Source organism: Callorhinus ursinus, unplaced genomic scaffold, assembly GCF_003265705.2.
Source record: "Callorhinus ursinus isolate GAN/ISIS: 27379988/994484 unplaced genomic scaffold, GSC_fseal_2.0 scaffold9, whole genome shotgun sequence".
NCBI classification, from domain to species: domain Eukaryota; kingdom Metazoa; phylum Chordata; class Mammalia; order Carnivora; family Otariidae; genus Callorhinus; species Callorhinus ursinus.
In genome coordinates this window covers 23,464,410-23,488,928 of record NW_027397071.1, presented here as the reverse complement: position 1 = coordinate 23,488,928, position 24,519 = coordinate 23,464,410, and the positions used below count along the sequence as shown (strand labels likewise).

Below are 24,519 nucleotides of genomic sequence, written 5' to 3'. Positions count from 1 at the left end.
CTTTCGTATCTTGGCTACTATAAGTAATAATGCAATAAATATATAGGGGTGCATATATCCTTTTGAAAACACTAGTTTTCATTTTCTTTGCATATGTACCCAGTAGTGCAATTACTAGATCATATAATAATTCTGTTTTTTAATTTTTTAAGGAACTTCCATATTGTTTTCCAAGTGGCTGCACCAGTTTGTATTCCCATCAGCAGTGTTGTGTTTTTGATTTTAGCTGTTCTGGCAGGTGTGAGGTGATATCTTACTGAGGTTTTGATTTGCATTTCCCTGATAATTAGTGATGTTGAACATTTTTTCATGTGTCTGTTGGCCATCTGTCTGTCTTCTGATGGAAATGTTAGATGTCTTGATTGTTGTGATAGTTACAAAGGTATAAACATGAAAAAACCAAACATTTGATAAAACGTATCAAACTTTATATTTTAAATGGGTGCATCTTATTGTAAGTAAATTTTACGTCAGTCAAGTACATTTTTATTTATTTTTTTAAAGATTTATTTATTTGAAAGAGCGTGGGGGGGGCAAAGGGAGAGGGAGAAAGAAACTGTCATCTTGGTATTTGTTTGCTATTTATTCTAATGCCCTTTATTCATCTTTCCTGCTTTCTTTTGGATCAATTATATTTTAGTATTCCATTTTGTCTCCACTATTGATTAGCTAACTATACCTCTTTATTTTCTTAATGGTTGCCCTAGTGGTTAACACATATATCTTTAACTTATCATGATCTATCTTCAAGTATGATTGGCTGGTGGCAGGAAAATGACAGCAGAGAGAATTAGATAGCCAAGTGATTAGAGAGAATAGGGATGAGTGATGAGATTATTAGCAGAATGAATGCTAGTTATTAGAGGTGTTGATAAATGTTATAAATTCTCTTACATCAAAGAGTATAGAGCTAATGATAGATATATAGCCTAGAAAGTGAAATATTAGGGATATGGAGAATTGATAGGAAATGGCTACATAAGTAACCCTTGAAGGCATAGTACATCTCTACATATTTCCAAACCTGTGTGTGTTCTCATGCAATCATATACATTATGCCTCTTTAAGGCACTCCTGAAAGCTTAGTCACTTTTAGGTGGGAGTACGTTTATATGTTTGTAGTGGAGAAAGGGTGTGTTTGAACAACTATCTTTGATAACCCTTAGTAGTTCAAAAAGCATCACTGAATTCTCATGAGCTAGTTTAGACTAGGAAGGATTTGTCTTCAGCTTTTGAACTTGCATCTGTATACAATATATGAAAATATTCTTTTTTAAAAAATTATTTGAGAGAGAGAGACAACATGAGAGAGAGAGAAAACAAGTGGGGGGAGGGGCAGAAGGGAGAGGGAGAAGCAGACTCCCCTGCTGAGCAGGGAGCCTGATGCAAGGCTCAATCTCAGGACCCTGAGATCATGACCTGAGCAGAAGGCAGAGCCATCCAGGTGCCCCTACATCAAAATATTAATGATATAGTGGTGCTTGGGTGGCTCAGTTGGTTAAGTGACTGCCTTCGGCTCAGTTCATGATCCTGGAGTCCCGGGATCGAGTCCCACATCGGGCTCCCTGCTCAGCAGGGAGTCGGCTTCTCCCTCTGACCCTCTTCCCTCTCGTGCTCTCTATCTCTCATTCTCTCTCTCTCAAATAAATAAATAAAATCTTAAAAAAATATTAATGATGCCAAGTTATCCAGAGAAATTTTATGGTCAGCTTCAGTTTAAGGAAACAGGACTTTTTTTTTAAACAATGATTTTTTTACAGTGTTTTCTATCCAAAAAATTTTATAGTGAGAGAAGGGCTCTTTCTGGTGTGAAGGAATAGTCTAGAAAAGTGAATGATTCAGAAGATTTTATTCCTACTTTGTTATGTACTTAATTATAGAAAGTACCTTACCATGTTCCTTCATTATATTTTCCTTAACGTATGTCTTTCTCATTCCCTTTAGTATTCTTCAGATGAGAAATTGAACTTTGTTTATGATTAAAACTTTCAACATTGAATAGGTTTTTATTCTTTAAATTTTATACAGAACACTTTTCCTTTTATGTTTGTTAGCAGAAAGAATAAAAGACCAAAATCAACATACTGTGAATAAGCAATATGAAAGAGAAAGTCAGAGACTTGCTTCTGGAATAGAAGAACTACGTGCTAAGTTGATGCAAATAGAAGCTGAGAATTCTGATTTGAAGGTTAACATGGCCCATAGAACTAGTCAGTTTCAGCTGATACAAGAGGAGCTGCTGGAGAAAGCTTCAAACTCTAGCAAACTGGAAAGTGAAGTAAGCTTGAATTAGCTGTTTATATGTACTAACTTTGGAGACAAGAAAAAAGGTACTATAGTTGTGTAAAAGTTGTATGTGTAAGTCCAGATTTATACATCAGTTATAAATTCTTTTAAAATTATATTTGGAAACCTTTGGGTTTTAACCTATGTTAAAAGTAAGAAATTACTCTCTAGTGGCTAACAGGTCTCAAACATGGTGGACCTTCTAATATATTGCAGTCTATTATTTCTTCCAAGTATAAGTTAATATGGCTAATACACATTTACAAGTCAAGAACTTGGATTATGTAATTGGAAGAAAAGGAGTGATAATAGAGGATTTTGAATGTTAGCTAACAGCAGAACCGGCTGGGAAGCCTGTTAAACGTAGATTTCTGGGTACTGTTCTAATGATTCTGATTCAGTAGGTATGGAGTCATGCTCAGAAATCTGCGTTTGTGAACAACTGCATGTGATTATGATGCAGATATGCTTGGATTACATTTTGAAAAATGCATAATGTGTGTTTTGTGAATATTTGATCTTCATTTCTGTTGAGGATAGAATAAGGATGCCTTTTTAGGTAATTATAGACCAGGACCACATGTGTATATGTTATATTCACACTTTAAAACTGAGGCTGATGCTGTCTGTAGGAGTACTTTTAAAATGTCTGATTTCTCATTTTAAAATCTGTAGCCTACACCAAGGAAAAACTTATATTATGTAAGTAATGGAAAAGGAGATTTAGTCAGTCTAAATCTAAATTATAGCCATCAGCTTACTTAGAAAATTATCTAGTACTGAGATTAATAACTTTTCAGATTACAAAATTAGTACAGTCTTCTTGAAAATACAGAAAGGACAAAGAAGAAAATAAATCATTAGTAATTCCACCACCAGAAATAGCTACTGTTAACATTTTATTATACTAATTTCAGTCTTTAACAGTTACTTTTAAGAAGTGGGTTAGGAGGCAATCATATCTGGACATAGGGGTCAGAATTAAACTACTTATGTATTACATAGATGGAACAATCTGTCATATACCTGGCCTTTCACTATTTTTCTTCTAAATTGTCACTTATCTTTAAAAGTAATTTTTTAAAAAATAATTTTTTATTTATTTCATTGTGTTTTCAGATGACAAAGAAATGTTCTCAACTTTTAACTCTCGAGAAACAGCTGGAAGAAAAAATAGTTGCTTATTCCTCTATTGCTGCAAAAAATGCAGAACTAGAGCAGGAGCTTATGGTAAAAATTACTGTTTGGCTTCAAATTCACTGTGACTTTAAGGCACTTGATTTGTGATAGCGTGTTTGTTTTAGTATCATTGTTGTACAGTATACCGAATAGGAAAGGATAAATTCTACTAAACTTTTCTGATGATTCATTTTTTTGTTTCTATATTTTTAAGTTTATAGGCTTATATGGCAAGTTGTTATCTGCAATTTCTGATTTTTATTCTAGTAGAATTGAAGGAAATAGTATACTTCTTTGATAGGCTTTTTAGTATTTTAAAATAGTTAAATCTTCATTTTGATGCAGTTTTTTTAAATAACCATTTTGTCTCTTCAATAAATGTTTATTTTTGAAGTTTTACATATTACCCACTGTGATTCTTCAAAGAATAGAGTTTGACAAATTTAATGCTTTACTTACGTACTTTTATGTAAAACTGGTTCTCAATTATATTCTTTTAAAGTGTTTTTATATTTCTAGGAAAAGAATGAAAAGATAAGAAGTCTAGAAACCAATATCAATACAGAACATGAGAAAATTTGTTTAGCTTTTGAAAAGGCTAAGAAAATTCATCTTGAACAGCATAAAGAAATGGAAAAGCAGATTGAAAGAGTAAGATATTATGTTTTTCTTTTTTGTGGCTGAATAATACTCCCCGTGTGTGTGTGTGTAAAAATATGAGCTTGAAATATAGAGCAATAACATTATTCAGTCTGAGCAACAGAGAGAAAAAAAGATTTGGGAAAAGAACAGAGCCTAAGGGACGTGTGGGATAATATCAGAACTGAAACTCTATACCCATTAAACAATACCTCCCATTATGCCCTCCCCCCATCCCCTAGCTACCATCATTCTACTTTCTTCTGTCCCAGTGATTTTGACTACCCTAAGTACCTCATGTAAGTGGACTCATACAGTATATGTCTTTTTGTGACTGGCTTAATTCACTTAGCATAATGTCCTCAAGGTTCATCCATGTTGTGGGATATTGCAGAATTTACGTCTTTTATAAGAATGAATATTCTATTGTCTGTATATACCACATTTTGCTTATCCATTTATCTATCGATGGACACTGATTGCTCTGGCCAGAACTTCCAGTACTGTGTTGAATAGAAGTGAAAGTGGCATCCTTGTTTTGTTCCTGATCTTAGAGGAAAAGCTTTCAGTCTTTCACCATTTTCAGTATGTTAGCTGTAGGTTTTCCATATATGGCTTTTATTGTGTTAAGGTAGTTTTCTTTTATTCCTAGTTTGTTGAGTGTTTTTATCATGAAAGGGTGTTGAGTTTTATCAACTTTTCTGCATCAGTTGAGATGATCATGTGGTTTTTTTTTTCTTCATTCTGTTGATATGGCGTATTACATTGATTGAGTTTTACATGTTGAACCACCCTTGCATTCCAGGAATAAATCCCACTTGGTCATAGTGTATAATCCTTTTACCATGCTGCTGAATTTGGATTATTAGTATTATATTGATTTTGGTTTTAATGTTCATAAGGGATATTGATCTGTAGTTTTCCATTAGTGTTTTTGTCTGGTTTTAGTATCAGGTTAAAACTGGTCTAATAGTTAAGTAGTGTTCTCTTGGGGTGCCTAGGTGGCTCATTCATTAAGCGTCTGCCTTTGGCTCAGGTCATGATCCTAGGGTCCTTGAATCCAGCCCCACATCGGGCTCCCTGCTCAGCAGGAAGCCTGCTTCTCCCTCTCCCACTGCCCCTGCTTGTGTTCCCTCTCTCACTGTGTCTCTCTTGGTCAAATAAATAAATAAAATCTTCAAAAAAAAAAAAAGTGTTCTCTCTTTCTTAACTTTTTTGGAGAAGTTTGAGAAAGATTTTTTTTTTTTTTAGATTTTATTTGAGAGAGGGAGAAAGAGAGTGTGGGGGGAGGGGCAGAGGGAGTGAATCTCAAGCAAACTCTGTGCTGAGCACAGAACCTGATGTGTTGCTTGATCGCATGACCCGTGAGATTATGACTTGAGCAGAAATCATGAGTTAGACGCTCAACTGACTCAGGCACCCCTAAACATTGGTATTCTTTAAATGTTTGCTAGAATTCACTAGTGAAGCTGTCAGGTTCAGGGCTTTTCTTTGTTGGGAGCTTTTTGATTACTGATTTAACCTCTTACTAGTTTTAGGTCATTCAGATGATCTATTTCTTTATTATATAGTCTTTGTAAGTTTTGTTTTTCTAGGAATTTGCCCATTTCATTTAGATTATTCAATTTGTGGGCATACAATTATTCATTATACTGTCTTATGATCTTTTTTGTTTCCGTATAATTGGCAGTACTATCCCCACTTTCATTTCTGATTTTGGTAATTTGCGTTCTTTTTTTTAATCTTTAAAAAAATTTTTTTAATCTTTAAAAAAAATCTTAAAAAAAATCTTTAATTTTAGCTGAATAGCTAAAGATTTGTCACTTTTGTTTATTTTTTCTAAGAGCTAACTTTTCATTTCATTGATTTACTTTATTGTTTTCTGTTCTCTGTTTTGTTGATTTTTACTGTAATCTTTATTATTTCCTGCCCTCAACTAGCTTTGGGTTTAGTTTGTTCTTCTTTTTCTAGTTCCTTATGTTTTGAAGTTAAATTATTGACTTGAGATCTTTTTTGTTTTTTAATGTAAGCATTTATAGCTGTAAATTACCTCTTAGCCCCACTTTGGCTGTGTCTCTTAAGTTTTGGTAAGTGGTGTTTTTGTTTTCATTTGTCTCCTAATTCTAATTTCCCTTGTGAATTCTTCTTTGATTCATTGATTGTTTAAAAATCTGTTTAATTAATGCCACAATGTTATGAATTTTTTTTTTAAGATTTTATTTATTCATGAGAGACAGAGAGAGAGAGAGAGAGAGAGGCAGAGGGAGAAGCAGGCTTCCCACTGAGCAGGGAGCCCGATGCAGGACTTGATCCCAGGACCCTGGGATCATGACCTGAGCCGAAGGCAGACGCTTAACCATCTGAGCCACCCAGGCGCCCCAATGTTATGAATTTTTTAATTTTCATTATTCATTTCTAATTTCATCTGGTTGTGGTTGGAGAAGATACTTTGAATGATATCTGTCCTTTTAAATTTGTTGAGACTTCAGTTTGTGGCCTAATATGGTCTATCCTGCAAAATGTCCCCTTCACACTTGAGAGGAATGTGTATTTTGTTGTTGGGTAGAGTGTTCTGCATATGTCTATTAGATATAGTTGATTTATTCTGTTAAGTCCTCTGTTTCCTTACTTATATTCTCTCTAGTCTTCTGTCCATTATTATGAGTGGGGTATTGAAGTTTCCAGCTATTTTTGTAGAACTGTCTGTTTTTCCCTTCAATTCTGTCAGTTTTTGCCTCATATATTTTGATGGTCTGTCATTACATGAGTAAACTTTATAATTATTATATCTCGCTACTATTTTCAACCTTATAGTAAATAATGTCCTTCTTTGTCTCTTAAAACCTTTTTTGATATAAAGTGTTTCATCTGATGTTTGTGTAGGTACCCCTGCTCTCTTTTGGTTACTTATTTGCATGGAATATCTTTTTATATCCTTTCACTTTTAGCACGTTTGTGTCTTTGGATCTCAAGTGAGTCTCTTGTAGACAGCATATACAGTTGACCCTTGAACAACATGAGTTTGAACTACATGGGTCCACTTATTTGTGGATTTTTTACAACAGTACTATAAATGTATCTTCTCTTATGATTTTATTAATGTTTTTTCTCTAGCTTTATTAGAAGAATATGATACATGTAAGATACAAAATATGTGTTAATCAGCTGTTTATGTTATTGGTAAGGCTTTGGTCAGCAATAGGCTATTAGTAGTTAAGTTTCTGCGGAGTCAAAAGTTATACAGATTTTCAACTGCACATGGCATCAGCCACCCTAACTTCTGCATTGTTCAAGGGTCAACCGTAGTTGGATCATGTGTTTTTATCTTCTGCCAGTCTCTATCTTTTGATTGGAGAGTTTAATCCATTTATATTTAAAGTAAATACTCATAGAGACTGTCTTTTTGTCATGATGCTGTTTGTTTTCTATATGCCTTACAGTTTTTTTGTCCCTTCTTTCCTATGTTACTGTCTTCTTTTGAATTCAGTTTTCTTTTTTTGTAGTGAAATTTTGAAATCTTTTCTCATTTCCATTCTCTTTTGTGAATATTGTATTGTTATTTTTTGTGTGGTTGTCATGGGTATTACATTTAACATTTTAAAGTTTTATTCTTTTTTTTTTTTTTAAAGATTTTATTTATTTATTTGACAGAGAGAGAGAGCCAGTGAGAGAGGGAACAGAAGCAGGGGGAGTGGGAGAGGGAGAAGCAGGCTTCCCGCCGAGCAGAGAGCCCAGTGTGGGGCTTGATCCCAGGACTCTGGGATCATAACCTGAGCTGAAGGCAGATGCTTAACAACTGAGCCACCTAGGCGCCCCTAAAGTTTTATTATTCTAATTTGAATTTGTACCAGCCTAACTTCAGTAATATACAGAAATTGTGTCCTTTTACAGCTCTATTTTTATTCCTTTCCAATATTAATGTCACAAAATTATTTCTTTATACCTTGTGTGCCCTAAAACATAAGCTAATAATTCATTCAAATGTATTAGTCTCTCAAAGTATTTAGAAAAGACTTGGAATTACAACCAAATTTATACTAATTAATTACACTAACTGGTTTTTTCTTCATTAAATATATTACTCTTAAATCCTATAGAAAACAAAAAGTGTAATTATAAACCATCGTTAGAATAATACTAGCTTTTATAATTATCCTTGCCGTTATCTTTGAGAGTTTTAATACTCCATATGGCTTTGAATTATTGTCTAGTGTCCTTTCATTTCACTTTGTAGAACTCCCTTGAGCATTTCTGGTGGGGCATATCTGGTGGTCACAACCCCCTCAGCATTTATTTCTCTGGGAATGTCTTAATTTCTGCCTCATTTTGGAAGGACAGTTTTGTCAGCTAGTAGGATTCTTGGTGGACATTTTTTTCTTTTCAGTAAATTAACACATTTGGCTTCCAAAGTATCTGATGAGAATCTGCTTGTAATATTATTGTGGATCCTTGTATGTGATTTCTCATTTATCTCTTGCTGATTTCTCTGTCTTTTGAAAGTTTTGATTATATCTGTGTCTTCATGTAATTCCTTTTTGAGTTCATCTTTCTTGGAGTTGAGATTCTTGGATGTTTATTTCCATGTCTTTCATTAAATTTAGACATTTTCTTTTTTTTTTTTTAAGTTTTTATTTATTTAAGTAATCTCTATACCCAATATGGGACTCAAACTCATAACCCTGAGATCAAGAGTTGCATGCTTTTCCAACTGAGCCAGCCAGGTGCCCCAAATTTAGACATTTTCTTTTCTTTCTTTTTTTTTAAAGATTTATTTATTTATTTGAGAGAGAGAATGAGAGATAGAGAGCACGAGAGGGAAGAGGGTCAGAGGGAGAAGCAGACTCCCTGCCGAGCAGGGAGTCCGATGCGGGACTTGATCCCGGGACTCCAGGATCATGACCTGAGTCAAAGGCAGTCGCTTAACCAACTGAGCCACCCAGGTGCCCAAAATTTAGACATTTTCAATCATTATTTCTTCAGATATTCTCAATGTCCCTTTTTCCCTCTCCTCTCCTCCCATGATCTGCGTTTTGGTCTGCCGGATGGTGTCCAACAGGTCCTTTAGGCTCTGTTCACTTTTCTTCCATCTTTATTTGTTCTGTTCCTCTAATTTGTTATTTGATTATTTTCATTTGAGTGTTTTCAGAGTTACTTAGTTTTAATATTTTCTGGTTAACCTTGTTCTGTCATATTTTTATTATATATGTATGTGTTATATATATCATATAATTTTTGCACATTTGTATGTAATATGCACATATATGCATATACACATATCAGTAATTTCCCATTTTGTCTTCACAAAGGTATTTTGAAATTTTGATAACACCAATTATTGTTGAAGTTATGGGAATGAGAATCTTACACATTTCTAATATAAGCATAAATTTTGATGCACTTTGAAGAGAAATACCTAATGAAATTGGAAATGTGCATATCCTACAAACAGAAAGTCCACTTCTAGGTGATCTATTCTAAAGAAACTCTAATACATAAAGAGACGTGCACAGGATGTATTGTAACATTGTTGTGATGGTGAAAAATAGAATATTAAACTCTTCTTGATTTGAAGAGAGGACGTCTGTAGTTGTTACAGTAGAATACTGTACTTTTAGGAAAAGCAATGAACTAGATCTACATATGGTTACATGGATAAATATCCAGGGATAAATATCTAAAACAACATTGAGTAAAAAAACCAAGTCGCTAAAACTTGCAGATGTTTTGATATTGTCTGTGTAAAATTTCAAAACAAAAATACATATTATTCATAGATCTACATATGTAGTAAACACAAAAAACGTGTGAGAAACATACCAGAGAATGATACAGACCAATTTCAGCATAGTACATTTGACCTTTGAACAACTTAGGGGTTAGGGGCACAGTCCCCCTGCACAGCTGAAAATTCTCATTAACTTTTGACTCCCCCAAAATTGAACAGCCTACTCATGAGAAGCCTTGCTGCTAACAAAACAGTCAGCTAATACATATTTTGTATGTTACATGTATCGTATTTGTATTCTTATAATAAATCCAGAGAAAAGAAAATGTGATTAAGAAAATCATAATGAAGAGAAAAAATACATTTACAGTACTATATTGTAAAAAGTCCTCATATAAGTGGACCTGTGCAATTCAAACCTGTGTCGGTCAAGGGTCAGCTGTACTGATGAGGGAGGAAATCAGCTGTTATTGGTGAGAGGTAAGACCTGGCCATGTGATTTCATTTCTTCTCTCAAGGGAGAGAAACTGAAGGAAATATGGCAAAATGAAAAATCTGTGTAATTTCAGTAGTAATTTAACATGGGAGTATTATATTCTTTTCTGTATATTTAACATGTTTCATGATTTTTTAAAAATTATATGAAAGTTAATCATGTTTTTATGTTTAGCTTGAATCTCAACTAGAGAAAAAAGACCAACAGTCTAAAGAACAAGAAAAGACTATGTCCATTTTGCAGCAAGATATAATATGTAAACAACATCATCTTGAATCACTAGACAGACTCCTGACGGAAAGCAAAGGGGTAAAATCATCTTTGTGAAAGTGCTGTTTATTTTATCTATTTATTTATTTTTTAAAAAAATATTTTATTTATTCATTTGAGAGAGATAGAGATAGCAACAGAGCACAAGCAGGGAGGGAGTGGGAGAAGCAGGCTCCCGCTGAGCAGGGAGCTCGATGCGGGGCTTGATCCCAGGACCCCTGGGATCACGACCAGAGCCGAAGGCAGACATTTAACTGACTGAGCCAAACAGGTGCCCCTGAAAGTGCTATTTAACAGCTGACTAATACTTATGTTTCTATAACCTACCATTAATTCTAATTAAATCAGTTGCTTAACAGCCTATTAGTAATGCTAAAATTAAAATATTTATACATGTACTCATATTTTGCTACCAATCTGTGTGTTTTCAGGAGATGGAAAAGGAAAACATGAAGAAAGATGAAGCTTTGAGAACATTACAGAACCAAGTATCGGAAGAAACAATCAAGGCTAGTATGCTAATTTTTTAAAACTTTTTTTTAATAGAGACATTCTGTAGCTTTTATACTTTCTCTATAAATTATAAAAATTATTTAAATAAAAACTCACAGGTAAAGATTTTGCCTGAGTCAGTGAACTTATTTTCTGTAAGTATATTTTCTTCGTTGTGAATTAAAATCTTAATTATTTGTTGATAATCTGGTTTGTGGATTGTCTAAACTTTTTTTTTTTTGCCTTAAGAAAGGCTTCTTTTTTAACAAAAAATGTTTTTTTAACTGTAGCTACTTATTAACATTACCAGTAAAGAATTAACAGAGGAAGTGAAAGGAGATGAATCTACAAGCAGTCGAATTTTACTTCTTTTTACCAGTTCTGCTATAAGATTAATTAGGGGAGAAAATCAGAATTTCCAGATAAAATACAAAAATCCTTTTGTTTTATGGCTACTCTGTCTTCATGGTTAAAAGAATGGGTTTTGGAGCTAAGTTGACTTGAGGTTCAGTTCTGATTTCTGAGTGCTTACTAGTTAACTTTAACCCTGGCTAGGTTATTTTAAGTCTCTGAACTTTAACTTTTTCATCAGTAAAATACAGATAACAATACTCTGGAGGAGGGTCAGTATGAGGAGGAGATGAAATGAGGTACCTATAATGCTTAGCACATACTTAGTTACTCAAAGTTTCATAAGTACTTACTATACGATATTTCTCCTTTGCATTTTTAGTGTTAAAAATAGGTAACAGCATGTTTATTCTGTCATATATGGCTTGAATATAAGGAATATGTTAATCCAGTGTTATTTTTGCCTAGTACTCTGTTTTTAATCCATTTTATTACCAAGTATGCCCATGTGAACACGATTATATGTTTATCCATAACTCATATAGTATTCCCCAAAACTTTTAACATTTAATGCCATGTCAGTTCATTTCCTCATGTAAAAATAACCTCTAAGATCATTAACATGAAAAAATCATTATGAAAGTTGTAGGCATGAAATAATTTCATTAAATAAAATCTGTTTTGCCACGTACCTCCTGTTTTTTTATCAAACTACCTAACACATTTAGTAGTTTATTTCCATATGTTAATAACCAGATATTAAAATCAGTAAGAGAAGAAATTGTTACTGGGTTTTATTCCCTTAATGGCTTTAGGTTTGATGTTATTGGGGCAAACACCAAAATGAGGAAGAAATATAGAAACAACATTCCTATGACTCAAGCTATACCAAACCTAACATACAGGATATTTGTAGCAACAAAATTGAAGTTTGAAACCTCGTTTCTTCCTGATATGTCATTACCACCTTCCCCTCTTGACTTTGGCTATGTCCCTCTACGTAGGTACCTCTATTTGTTCTTTGCATAAAAAATAATGAATTTTTTTAAAGTAACCAGTCAAAGAATATATTCTTACAATTGGTAAATTCGTGAAAAATGCAGTCAATTCAACCATTAACAAAGGAAATACAAATATAATTAATGAAATCACAAAAATTCTGAATTTTCTATCTGCAGGAGAGTTATAAGAATCAATTTAAAGTTATATCATTTATGAAAGTATGATTAATGAGAACTAGAAGATTGATGAGAAATTCTGAACAGGAATAAGAAACCAATAAATTAAAGCAATTATATTACGTGTTGTTAAATAGAATATTGAGAAGGTGCCTGTTAGATTTAGAGATTTTACTTACTTTCTTTTGTTTCTTTGCTTTTATAGTCCACTCTGGATTTTTTTCTTTTCCCAAAGAAAATCATAAGTAGAAAAAAGCAACAACAAAAAAGAATTTAGCTGCTTTTGTTGAAAATAGGTAGACTAGAGCCCATACCTGGTTACCCCCAGACTATACTCCTGAGGGAGTTCTTTTGGTTCAACAAAGCAGTGTCTTTATTTTCATTTCATTCATTTTATTTCATTCATTTATGTCCATATATGTGTATGTGTATTTATAGGTGGTTTGTGTGAGGTGAATGATGCTTATCCATATGAGATTTAGACTCTCAAACTCCTTGTTCAAATAATGAATCCAACAGAGTAGTAAATGTTTGGGGTTTTATTATTTTTTAAATTGATTTATTAATTTTAATTAAATTTTATTTTGAGGGGCGCCTGGGTGGCTCAGTCATTAAGCGTCTGCCTTCGGCTCAGGTCATGATCCCAGGGTTCTGGGATCGAGCCCCACATCGGGCTCCCTGCTCTGTGGAGAGCCTGCTTCCCCCTCTCCCACTCCCCCTGCTTATGTTCCCTCTCTTGCTGTCTCTCTCTATCAAAAAAAAAAAAAACAAAAAACTTTAAATTTTATTTTGAAGAATTCCAAACCTACAAAAAAATGGAAAGAATAGTACAGAGAACATTTGTGAACCCTCTGCCTCGATTTACTGTCTGTTAAACTCTAGCTACATTCATTTCATCTCTCCCTACACACACATACCCACTTGTGCACGCACCCACCCAATCTCATAACGTAAATGTGAGACATAAATGTGTACATTTCCTTTTTGCCAGACCACCTGAGAGAAGGTTGCAGATGTCATAACACTTTACACCTTTAATATTTAAACTTGCATCTCCTGTGAACAGAAACTTTCTCCTACATGACTACACCACTCTGCACACCAGAGAAAGTAAAAGTTAATTCAGTGGCATCATTCAACACACAGTCCATACTAAATTTTTCCAATTATTTAAAATCATTCTATATAGCCTTGCTACTCAAAGCATGGTCTGTGGACTAGCAACATCAACATCACCTAGAAACTTGTTTGACTTGCAGAATTTTGGCTATACCCCGGACCTACTGAACAGAATTGGGATTAAGGTGAAGGAAGTGAATTGCTTCTGGTGCAAAATTTAAGGAGATGCTTACTCTTGGGGTTTTATAAGTATAGTGTTGGCACTTGGCATGACCCTGAGAGTGAGAGCTTCCTTAAATTTTGAGCCCATGTCTCCTGTCCTACCTTTTTGTCCTTCTACTGAATCAGAATCTGTATTTTAATAGGGTGCCCAGCTGATTTGTATACCCATTAAAACCTTCAGAAACACTACTTCAGCTTGTTCTTGTTCTTTTTCCACTCTAGGATTCATTTATAATTACTTGTTGCTTTTGGCACTTTAGGTTTCCCTAAACTTACTCTTTCCTTCTGTTCTTCTTGATAGTGAATCTTCTGAAAGTCTAGGTCAACTAGAAGACCACATGAGTTAATACTGTGTTTTTCTGCTTCCCATCAGGAAGCACATGTCAGACTACCCATAACTGGCATTGCCAATATTGGCACCTTATTTAAGCTGATTACTGCCAGATCTCCCCATGTAAAGGGCACATTTTTTTCCTTTATAATTAATAAAATGTGCGGTGATTCTTTCAGGCCATGTGAATGTACTACTCCTCAACTACCTATAACCAATAGTTTTAACATCTTGTGATAAAGCTTGCCTGAATTAGTTTTTACATTATTAATTATCAGATGCGATATTCTGACAGTCACAGATTTCATTTTTTCGCTGTGTGTGGGAGATGATACAAGTACCAGTGCTCATTCTCATGGAAAGAAAACTAAAAAAATAAAACCCTCAGGAAAAAAAGAAAGAAAGAAAACTCATAAGTATTTATACCTTTCATAAAACAAATGTTAATTTGTGTTATTTAATGTTAATTTATTAACAAGGATAATAATTCAAAATTACCAACTTTTTAGCTGTTAATGGTTATATTCACAGGCTATAGGGACAATCTTTGAAAATGGTCTTTCAGGATTCTCTATTTAGAAATAAGAGTTGCAAAGATAATTTCATGATATAGAATAAATAGTATCTGCAAGAGGGAGCATTTTTCTTTTTCTCATCTTGAGATTTCTTTTACACCTTCAAGATGACTTACGAGAATGCTGCTTGATTAAGGGGGGTAAAAAACCACTCCTGAGAAGCTCAAAATTACACTAAGAAAGAAGCAAGAGAAGCATCTTTTTGACAGATGGGATATGGAGCACATGTGCAAATTGTGGCCCTTAAACTAATTTTTGTGAAAAAAGTTTACTGAATTTGTGTTGCTCTTTGCTCATTTGCTATTTAATATTAAGGTGTGTAAAGCATTTGCAGCTCTGTGAACACTTGGACCAAGTTACAGTGCTGCCTTTCTGAAAATGTTTTCACTGATTCAAAGCAAATGCAGCCTGCTAAGTTTTTTTTCTAGCTAACAAAAATATTTTCATTTTCTTCGTGACTTGAGCACATTCAGAATATTTGCACCATAGCATTATTAGCGCAGTACACTAATGTGTACTCACTTTACTATTTTTCTTGATCAAGGGAACTTAAGAAATAGGCTTAAATGTTGTTTACTATTTTAGGTAAATGTCTTAGGGTGTTTGGTCTACAGGTTCTTGACAGTTGGCCCCAGTCTGTCTTTCCAGTCTAATCTCCCAAAAACCCATCCCTTATAAATTAATACTCTTCGTACCCTAAACTGCCAACTTCGCACCATTCCTTTTCACATTGTCTTGTCTCTGGACATACTCCCTCTTCCTGGAATGCTCTTCTTCACTTGTTCATGTTCTGTTTATTCTTTAGGACTCCAGCCTCTGATTTCCTAATTTGCAATAAAAAATCAGTTTTCTAAATAAATTTTTTCTGTAATAGCATTTTGTGTCCTAAGTTGGGCTATGTATTCAGTTTGAAGCAGTTAGGTAATATTAGGAGATAAACCTGTAAAATATTGAACATATAATAAGCACTCATTAATATTAGTTGATTTTTCTTTTTTTGCTTTTCTCCTGCTTAGGTCAGACAACTAGATTCAGCACTGGAAATTTGTAAGGAAGAACTTGCCTTGCACTTGAATCAATTAGAAGGAAATAAGGAAAAGTTTGAAAAGCAGCTAAAGAAGAAATCTGAAGAGGTAAATTAGCATTTTTATTAAAAAACATTTTTCACATGACTTCTTTTTGAGATATTATTTTTAAGATTCTTTAAAAGTACATCTTTTTGTAACTGATAAAAAACTTTCCATTAAGGGGTGCCTTAATCCGAGGGTCCTGGGATCGAGCCCCGCATCGGGCTCCCTGCTCTGTGGGGAACCTGCTTCTCCCTCTCCCTAAAGACAGGACCAATAAAATATGAAGAGTTCCTTTTTCAATCTCTAAACTTACATAATTATGTAAAGTTGGTTAAAGCTTCTGCCTTGGGCTCAGATCATGATCCCAGGGTGCTGGGATCAAGCCCCCCATCAGGCTCCCTGCTAAGCGGGGAGCCTGCTTCTCCCTCTGCCCCTCCCCCCAACTTGTGTGCACTCTCTCTTTCTCAAATAAATAAAATCTTTTAAAAAAAACTTTCCATTAAAATGTGAATTCCAATTTTATATTCTTTGTTTATAACAAACATTAATTCTGTGCAATACAAAATATGACACCTTAAAATTTTGATTCTTTTATCTATTTCTAGGGAATCAGAAGATTAAATTATTGTTAATATCACAGAAAGGAATTCTAACAAAATGATTAAGACTTAGAATATTGTTTTAGATTTAGAGGCGTAAAATTCTTCAAATTTTTTTTTTAAGGTTTTATTTATTTATTTGACAGAAACACAGCTAGCGAGGGAACACAAGCAGGGGGGAGTGGGAGAGGGAGAAGCAGGTTCCCCACGGAGCAGGGAGCCCGATGCGGGGCTCGATCCCAGGACCCTCGGATCATGACCTGAGCCAAAGGCAGACGCTTAACAACTGAGCCACCCAGGCACCCCATCTTCAAATTTTTTCGTTTTATTTTTGCTCCTTCTGGTTGTCTGAAGGATTGAGAATTAGGTTTGGAAATTCAACTTTGTCTATTGAGAAGAGTTTCTGAGATGCTGGATGGATGACTCAGGTTATCTTATTCATACCTTATTCTATATCATCAGTGTCTACCACTTTGCTTTCAACATAATAGGTATTCACTTTGCTCAAAGGTATAACCTTAGTGAAGAGTTCCTTTATTTCTTTGTTAGAATTTATAATACAAATTTAAAATAAATTCTGTTTTAAAAATTAAATATAAGCTTTAAACCTTAAATTCATGTTTAGAAATAGTCCCCCAAAAATGTTCATCAAAGTTGACTTGAATGCATCAGAAAGTCCCAACCAGAAAAATAGAATCCTTTCTATATCTTTAAAATGGAGAGAATTTTATGCAGAGAATTAGATACACAGGTGATGGAAGAGAGAAGCAAACAAAGCATGGTAAGGTGACTCAGATTATCATAAGCAGGGACCTACTACCATCATTAGGGATAGAGGAATATCAGGAAGAGATGTAATGATTATAGTCCAGAAGCAGGGCTGCCTAGTGGAGTGAGGTCCACAAAGGAATCTGTCTAATTGAAACTGAGGCCGTAGAGGAGGAGGACTGCTCCAGGTCCCTCCCACTGGCTAAATCTTTGTTATCCAAAAAGGAATTTCTTGCAATACCTGGAGCAGAGCAGGGGGAAGGCAAGCATAGATCTAAAAGCAAATATGTAGTTGACTAGCACTCCAGACTTAGGTGTATCACATAATTATGTAAGTTTAGAGATTGAAAAAGGAACTCTTCATATTTTATTGGTCCTGTCTTCTTCCTTCTATGTCTCTTCATGAAGGCTTTTATAGCATCTTTGACAGACAGGCATATATTTCTCTACTGCAGTATATGGAATTTAAATTACCTCAACTATGGATACTTTGACTTTTTAAAATAGAAATGTTATTTTTATTTTACTATGAACTTCTTCAAACATTACTTAAACATTTCTTTGATAGCCCTCACTGTCCTTCAGTGTAGATGGACTTGGCAGAGATAGAATCTGGAGACAAGCAGTGTTTGTAACGAGAGTTTGTTGAGCTTTACACTTTGTGCTCTCAGAAACCGCATCAGAGACTAGGGTGGATAGTAGGCATTTACCTAAAATGAACTTAGAATTATTTCCAAAATGACTGGAAATAAAAACCTAGGCTCCAAACTGAATTAGAAATCAGAAGTAGTAGTCAAGTATGTACAACTATACTAGGGAATAAGGAAGTAAATTAGAAAGATTTGCATTTTTTGCTGCTGAATTATTATCTCAGTGCACATGTATTTGGCTTAACAGGTTATCTTTCACTCTTTCACATATATTGATAAGAAACGGAGAAAAATTCAATTACTATTTACTTTGTTTTCTTAAGTACCACCCCATACATTTATTTACTTTTGAATTACTTGTCTTTAGAGCAAATTTTAGTATCAGTGCTGGTTAATATAATTAAGGTTGATCCTTGAACAATGCAGTGGTTAGGGGTGCCGACCCCCTCCCCGCCATGTAGTTGAAAATCCCCATATAACCTTTGATTTCCCAAAAACTTAACTATGAATAGCCTACTGTTGACTAGACGCCTTACCATAACATAGATGATTAACACATATTTTCTATGTTATATGTATTATATACTGTTTTCTTACAATAAGTGAGCTAGAGAAAAGAAAATGTGATTAAGAAAATCGTAAGGGAGAGAAAATACATTTACAGTACTGTACTGTAAAAAATCTGCACGAGTGGACCTATGCAGTTCAAACCCTTATTGTTCAAGAGTCAACTGTATTATATCAGACTTGTGAAGTTTTCATTATATATAGCTAGGTTTTAGAAAATTGGATTTGAGGCCACTGGGTGGCTCAGTCGTTAAGCATCTGCCTTCGGCTCAGGTCATGATCCCAGGGTCCTGGGATTGAGCCCCGTGTCTGGCTCCCTGCTCAGCGGGAAGCCTGCTTCTCCCTCTCCCTCTGCCTGCCACTCCGCCTGCTGTGCGCTCTCTCTGTCTCTCTCAGATAAATAAATAAAACCTTAAAAGGAAAAAAAAATTGGATTTGATTCATAGTGCATCCATTCTTTTAGTAATAGGTGATGTTATAAAGATGTTTTAATCTTTTAAATCAGTAGATATTCCCAAATCACATACTAGCTGAATAATTAAGTGACTCTAGAGCATACTGGTAGGAAGTTATCCAGTTGTAAAAACTAAATGTTAATTATCCACCACAAAAAGCTAATAAATATTCCTCTGAAATTTTGCCTCAGGCAAATATTATTTTCCACATGTTGAGTAAGTACATTTATGATTAAAATAATAGTAACTTCGGAGTTCTGAATCATTTTGAAAATATTTTAATTCCATATTAACATGCTTTAAAAAGTGATAAAGTATGATGCAAAATTACATTGTTAATGTGAGAGAAGAAAATAAACACAAAATAGATGTGAATTAAGCCTAAACATTTTTTGCATAAAATCAATCATTTTATTGATATTTTCAAATTGGTAGACTTAAATTTTGAGAAGTTGGCATCATCATATCAGTAACTTTTCTGTGTTATATTTTATTTAATTTATTTATTTTAAAGATTTTATTTTTTATGAGATAGAGAAAGCATGTGAGCAAGGGGAGGGGCAGATGGAGAGGGAGAGGCAAAGAATCTCAAGCAGATTCCTCACGGAGCACAGAGCCTAACTCAGGACTAGATCTCAGAACCCTGAGATCATGACCTAAGCCAAAACCAGGAATCGGACTCTCAACTGACTCAGCTACCCAGGCACCCCTGGGTTATATTTTACTTTTTGTAATAATGGTGAGAGTATTTTTCCTTCAGATATAGATTAATCTAGATAAAGTTGATCGCCAAGTAGATTTTATAGTGTAAATTCTACTTTCTTCTTGACCCTAATTATAAAGTGATAAATCCTTTAGGAAATCTCTTCTCTGAATATAATAACAGTAGAGAATATAATGTAAAAACTATTTCTTATAGTTTAAAGTCAAGTGGAAATTAAAGGGTAGTGCAATAAAATGCCACTTCAAATTGAATAGATGCAGGTTGATACTCAATATTTTTAATTGAAATTATTTTGCCAGTGACCAGGTTGTTGAAATAAATTTTTTATTGTTATGTGGTATGGTTTCTTGGCATTTTGGCTAAGGCTTATCTTTTTTTCTTCTGTTTTACCTTATCTTAATATTTTGTCCATTTTTTTCTCTGACTAGGAAAGTAAATATAAGACAGGATGTTCTGATAAAGAAAAAATAGTATTTAAACTTATCTTGCAGCAGATCAGTTCTTTTTTTTTTTTTTTTTTATTTATTTGAGAGAGAGAGAATGAGAGATAGCACGAGAGGGAAGAGGGTCAGAGGGAGAAGCAGACTCCCTGCTGAGCAGGGAGCCCAATGTGGGACTCGATCCCGGGACTCCAGGATCATGACCTGAGCCGAAGGCAGTCGCTTAACCAACTGAGCCACCCAGGTGCCCAGCAGATCAGTTCTATATAAAATAAACTACTGCACTAAGTGTGATCTGCAGTTTTCTTGGGGGCTAGCTAGCAAGTAAAACAAAGAAAATAGGTGATACTGATACATGTTTGCACTAAATAAATTATTTTCATTTAGACAAAGTTAAGTAAATTAGCATTAAAAAAGGACTATAATAATAGAATAAGAAATTGGTTAGTTGCCTAAGGTTCACCAAGTTTACAGTGTCATCATATAATGAAGAAATGTGAAACTTAAGAGCTTCTCCTCATGACCAAAGAATATTTGGCCCCTGAGCCCTTCATGATGCTGCTGACTGTTCAACTGCTGGATAATTAGAAAAAGGGACCAAATCAGGGTTCTCTTCCACTATTTCTTAGCAGTTTAAAATTCCTTTCTTCTGGAATACTTATTGGTAAGATTTTTTTTTTGCTTTAAAGGAATGACTTTTATTTTCCTTCATGTTAAAAATAGTTATTATATAAGCAAAAATAAGATATTTTTAAAGGATTTACCTGCAATCCACTTTCTAATACGTAAGTTTTCAGTTTTCTATTTGTCTGAATGTTTTTCATAATTATGTTAATGAAATGTAATTCTGGGGGGCTTTTTCCACTTAATTTCATTGTGTAAAATATTGTATTTCCTACTATCTTTTAAATTATGATTTTAAATGGTTGCATCATTTTAAATCAAGATTGATATATCATTTATTAAACTTTCCTCTTACTTTTGGGAGCACATAAAGAATACTATAAAATAAATATTAAATTATGCTGCATTATTATGATTTTAAAATAATTTCTTTGGGCAGATTTATTGGATTTGGATTAGTAGGACAAAGGGAATTTTTTTCCTTTTTTTTTTTTTAAATATTTTATCTATTTATTTGACAGAGACACAGTGAGAGAGGGAACACAAGCAGGGGGAGTGGGAGAGGGAGAAGCAGGCTCCCCGCTGAGCAAGGAGCCTGATGTGGGGCTCAGTCCCAGGACCCTGAGATCATGACCTGAGCCAAAGACAGATGCTTAATGACTGAGCCACCCAGGCGCCCCAAGAGTCAGCCTTATAAGCAGGCCCTTCTAACTCACCCTTCCATCCGAAAAGTGAACCTGCCCTTCCATATAACAAACAATAGCCATAAATACAATTATCCCATATGACAAATGAAGATAATAAGGAAGACAGCTTTGACATTTTATGACTTTTTATTTGAAATGTCATTTTAATGAGAAATGTATGTATTTGTTAGGTATACTGTTTACAGAAAGAACTAAAGATAAAAAATCACAGTCTTCAAGAGACTGCTGAGCAGAATCTTATTCTACAGCATACTCTTCAGCAACAGCAGCAAATGTTACAACAAGAGACAATTAGGAACGGAGAGCTAGAAGACATTCAAACTAAACTTGAAAAACAGGTATATCTTATTGGTCAACATTGTTTCACTTGTATGAAATAGAAATTTTAAAAACTGATAATAAGTATTTTGTTATATTGCTATTTACCTCACAGATTTCATATTATAAGAAATATTCTGTGTTAACATTGAAAAATGGGTAAAGTTCTATTTGTGTGTGTTCTAACCTGCATCTCTAATACCATGGGCACATTTTTGTAATCCGTATAACTTAGTTATAATTTAGATTTTTTCATTCCATCGTGTGTTTGGATCAGGATGCGTGATAATCCCTAAGGATATGCTAAAGCAGTGCACTACAAGAAAAATCCCAAAGGAAACTACTTACTTCTAAAAATAAGTTATTACTCCAGTGAAAGAATCCTAGGAATTTTATACTAGAATCGAATCTTTCCTCTTTCATTCATTACCAGTTCATCTGAAATCTTCAGACAGATAATTCATATTTTTTTAAATTTTTTTATTGTTATGTTAATCACCATATATTACATAATTTGTTTTGGTGTACTGTTCCATGATTCATTGTTTGTTCATAACACCCAGTGCTCCATGCAGAACGTGCCCTCCTCAATACCCATCACCAGGCTAACCCATCCCCCCACCCTCCTCCCCTCCAGAAACCTCAGTTTGTTTTTCAGAGTCCATCATCTCTCCTGGTTCGTCTCCCCCTCTGACTTACTCCCCTTCATTCTTCCTCTCCTGCTATCTTCTTCTTTTTCTTTTTTCTTAACATATGTTGCGTTATTTGTTTCAGAAGTACAGATCTGTGATTCAACAGTCTTACACAATTCACAGCGCTCACCGTAGCACATATCTTCCCCAATGTCCATCACCCAGCCACCCCATCCCTCCCACCCCCCACCACTCCAGCAACCCTCAGTTTGTTCCTGAGATTAAGAATTCCTCATATCAGTGAGGTCATATGATACATGTCTTTCTCTGATTGACTTATTTTACTCAGCATAACACCCTCCAGTTCCATCCACATCGTTGCAAATGGCAAGATCTCATTCCTTTTGATGGCTGCATAATATTCCATTGTGTATATATACCACATCTTCTTTATCCATTCATCTGTCGATGAATACAGAGAATACTGTATACAATGGAAAACTTACTCCAAATACTAAAGAAATTTTTAGATATAAACTTCTTTAGACCCTCAAAGAAGTTAAAGAACATACAAAAATCTCTTAAAACAAAGATCAAGAAGAAAAAGAATTTACCAAATGAAAAATACAAATGAACTGGTAGATTTAAGGGGGGAAAAAAAGAGAGAGAGAACCATAAAATCATTATGGAAATGAAAATGACTTCAGAAAGAACAAGAATTTTAATCAATTCTACAAGCCAGAGTCAACAACGGACTTAGGAAGTCGGAATCAAACACAGATAAGATGAAGAAGTGCTTCCAGATGAAGCTGAACAAGCATAGCAAGCAATAGGTCTAGACTTTTAACAAAAGGGATGGAGAGCCACAGAACAGCTGTCTCTAAAAAAAAGAAAATAGAGAATACCTGCCTGATATGTTTGAATGTATTGAGGGATTCTTTAGTTCCACTAGAGAGGCTGTGGATGAATTCAGAATACACAGATCAAATGACAAAAGGTGAGGTTTCGTGAGATTACAGGGAACTATCATTTTCTAATTTATATATTTTTGTAAAGTTTGAAAAAGAAAAACAACTCAAAAATATGAATTATCTGCTTCCAGCTCTATTACAAAGCTGTCATCATCAAGACAGGAAGGTACTGGCACAAAAACAGACACATAGATCAATGGAACAGAATAGAAAGCCCAGAAATGAACCCTCAACTCTATGGTCAACTTATCTTTGACAAAGCAGGAAAGAATGTCCAGTGGAAAAAAGACAGTCTCTTCAACAAATGGTGTTGGGAAAATTGGACAGCCACATGCAGAAGAATGAAGCTGGACCATTTCCTTACACCACACACAAAAATAGACTCCAAATGGTTGAAAGACCTCAGTGTGAGACAGGAGTCCATCAAAATCCTAAAGGAGAACACAGGCAGGAACCTGTTCAACTTCAGCCGCAGCAACTTCTTCCTAGAAACATCGCCAAAGGCAAGGGAAGCCAGGGCAAAAATGAACTATTGGGATTTCATCAAGATAAAAAGCTTTTGCACAGCCAAAGAAACAGTCCACAAAACCAAAAGACAACCGACAGAATGGGAGAAAATATTTGCAAATGACATATCAGATAAAGGGCTAGGATCCAAAATCTATAAAGAACTTATCAGACTCAACACCCAAAGAACAAATGATCCAATCAAGAAATGGGCAGAAGACATGAACAGGCATTTTTCCAAAGAAGACATCCAAATGGCCAACAGGCACATGAAAAAGTGCTCAACATCGCTCGGCATCAGGGAAATCCAAATCAAAACCTCAATGAGATACCACCTCACACCAGTCAGAATGGCTAAAATTAACAAGTCAGGGAACGACAGATGTTGGCGGGGATGTGGAGAAAGGGGAACCCTCCTACACTGTTGGTGGGAATGCAAGCTGGTGCAACCCCTCTGGAAAACAGTATGGAGGTTCCTCAAACAGTTGAAATTAGAGCTACCATTCGATCCAGCAATTGCACTACTGGGTATTTACCCCAAAGATACAAATGTAGGGACCCGAAGGGGTACGTGCACCCCAATGTTTATAGCAGCAATGTCCACAATAGCCAAACTGTGGAAAG

General features: G+C 34.7%; 1 protein-coding gene across 2 annotated transcripts in view; it reads left to right on the top strand.

Moving 5' to 3' along the window:
• Positions 1-24,519, top strand: part of CCDC18 (coiled-coil domain containing 18) — a 113,436-nt gene that overhangs the window by 37,239 nt on the left and 51,678 nt on the right. For both annotated transcript variants that reach the window (XM_073896287.1, XM_025872214.2), the window contains exons 12-18: positions 2,055-2,278; positions 3,406-3,516; positions 3,985-4,116; positions 10,500-10,634; positions 11,027-11,104; positions 15,880-15,996; positions 21,638-21,805. In XM_073896287.1, the coding sequence (XP_073752388.1) occupies positions 2,055-2,278; positions 3,406-3,516; positions 3,985-4,116; positions 10,500-10,634; positions 11,027-11,104; positions 15,880-15,996; positions 21,638-21,805 (965 nt within the window). The remainder of the gene's footprint in view (positions 1-2,054; positions 2,279-3,405; positions 3,517-3,984; positions 4,117-10,499; positions 10,635-11,026; positions 11,105-15,879; positions 15,997-21,637; positions 21,806-24,519) is intronic.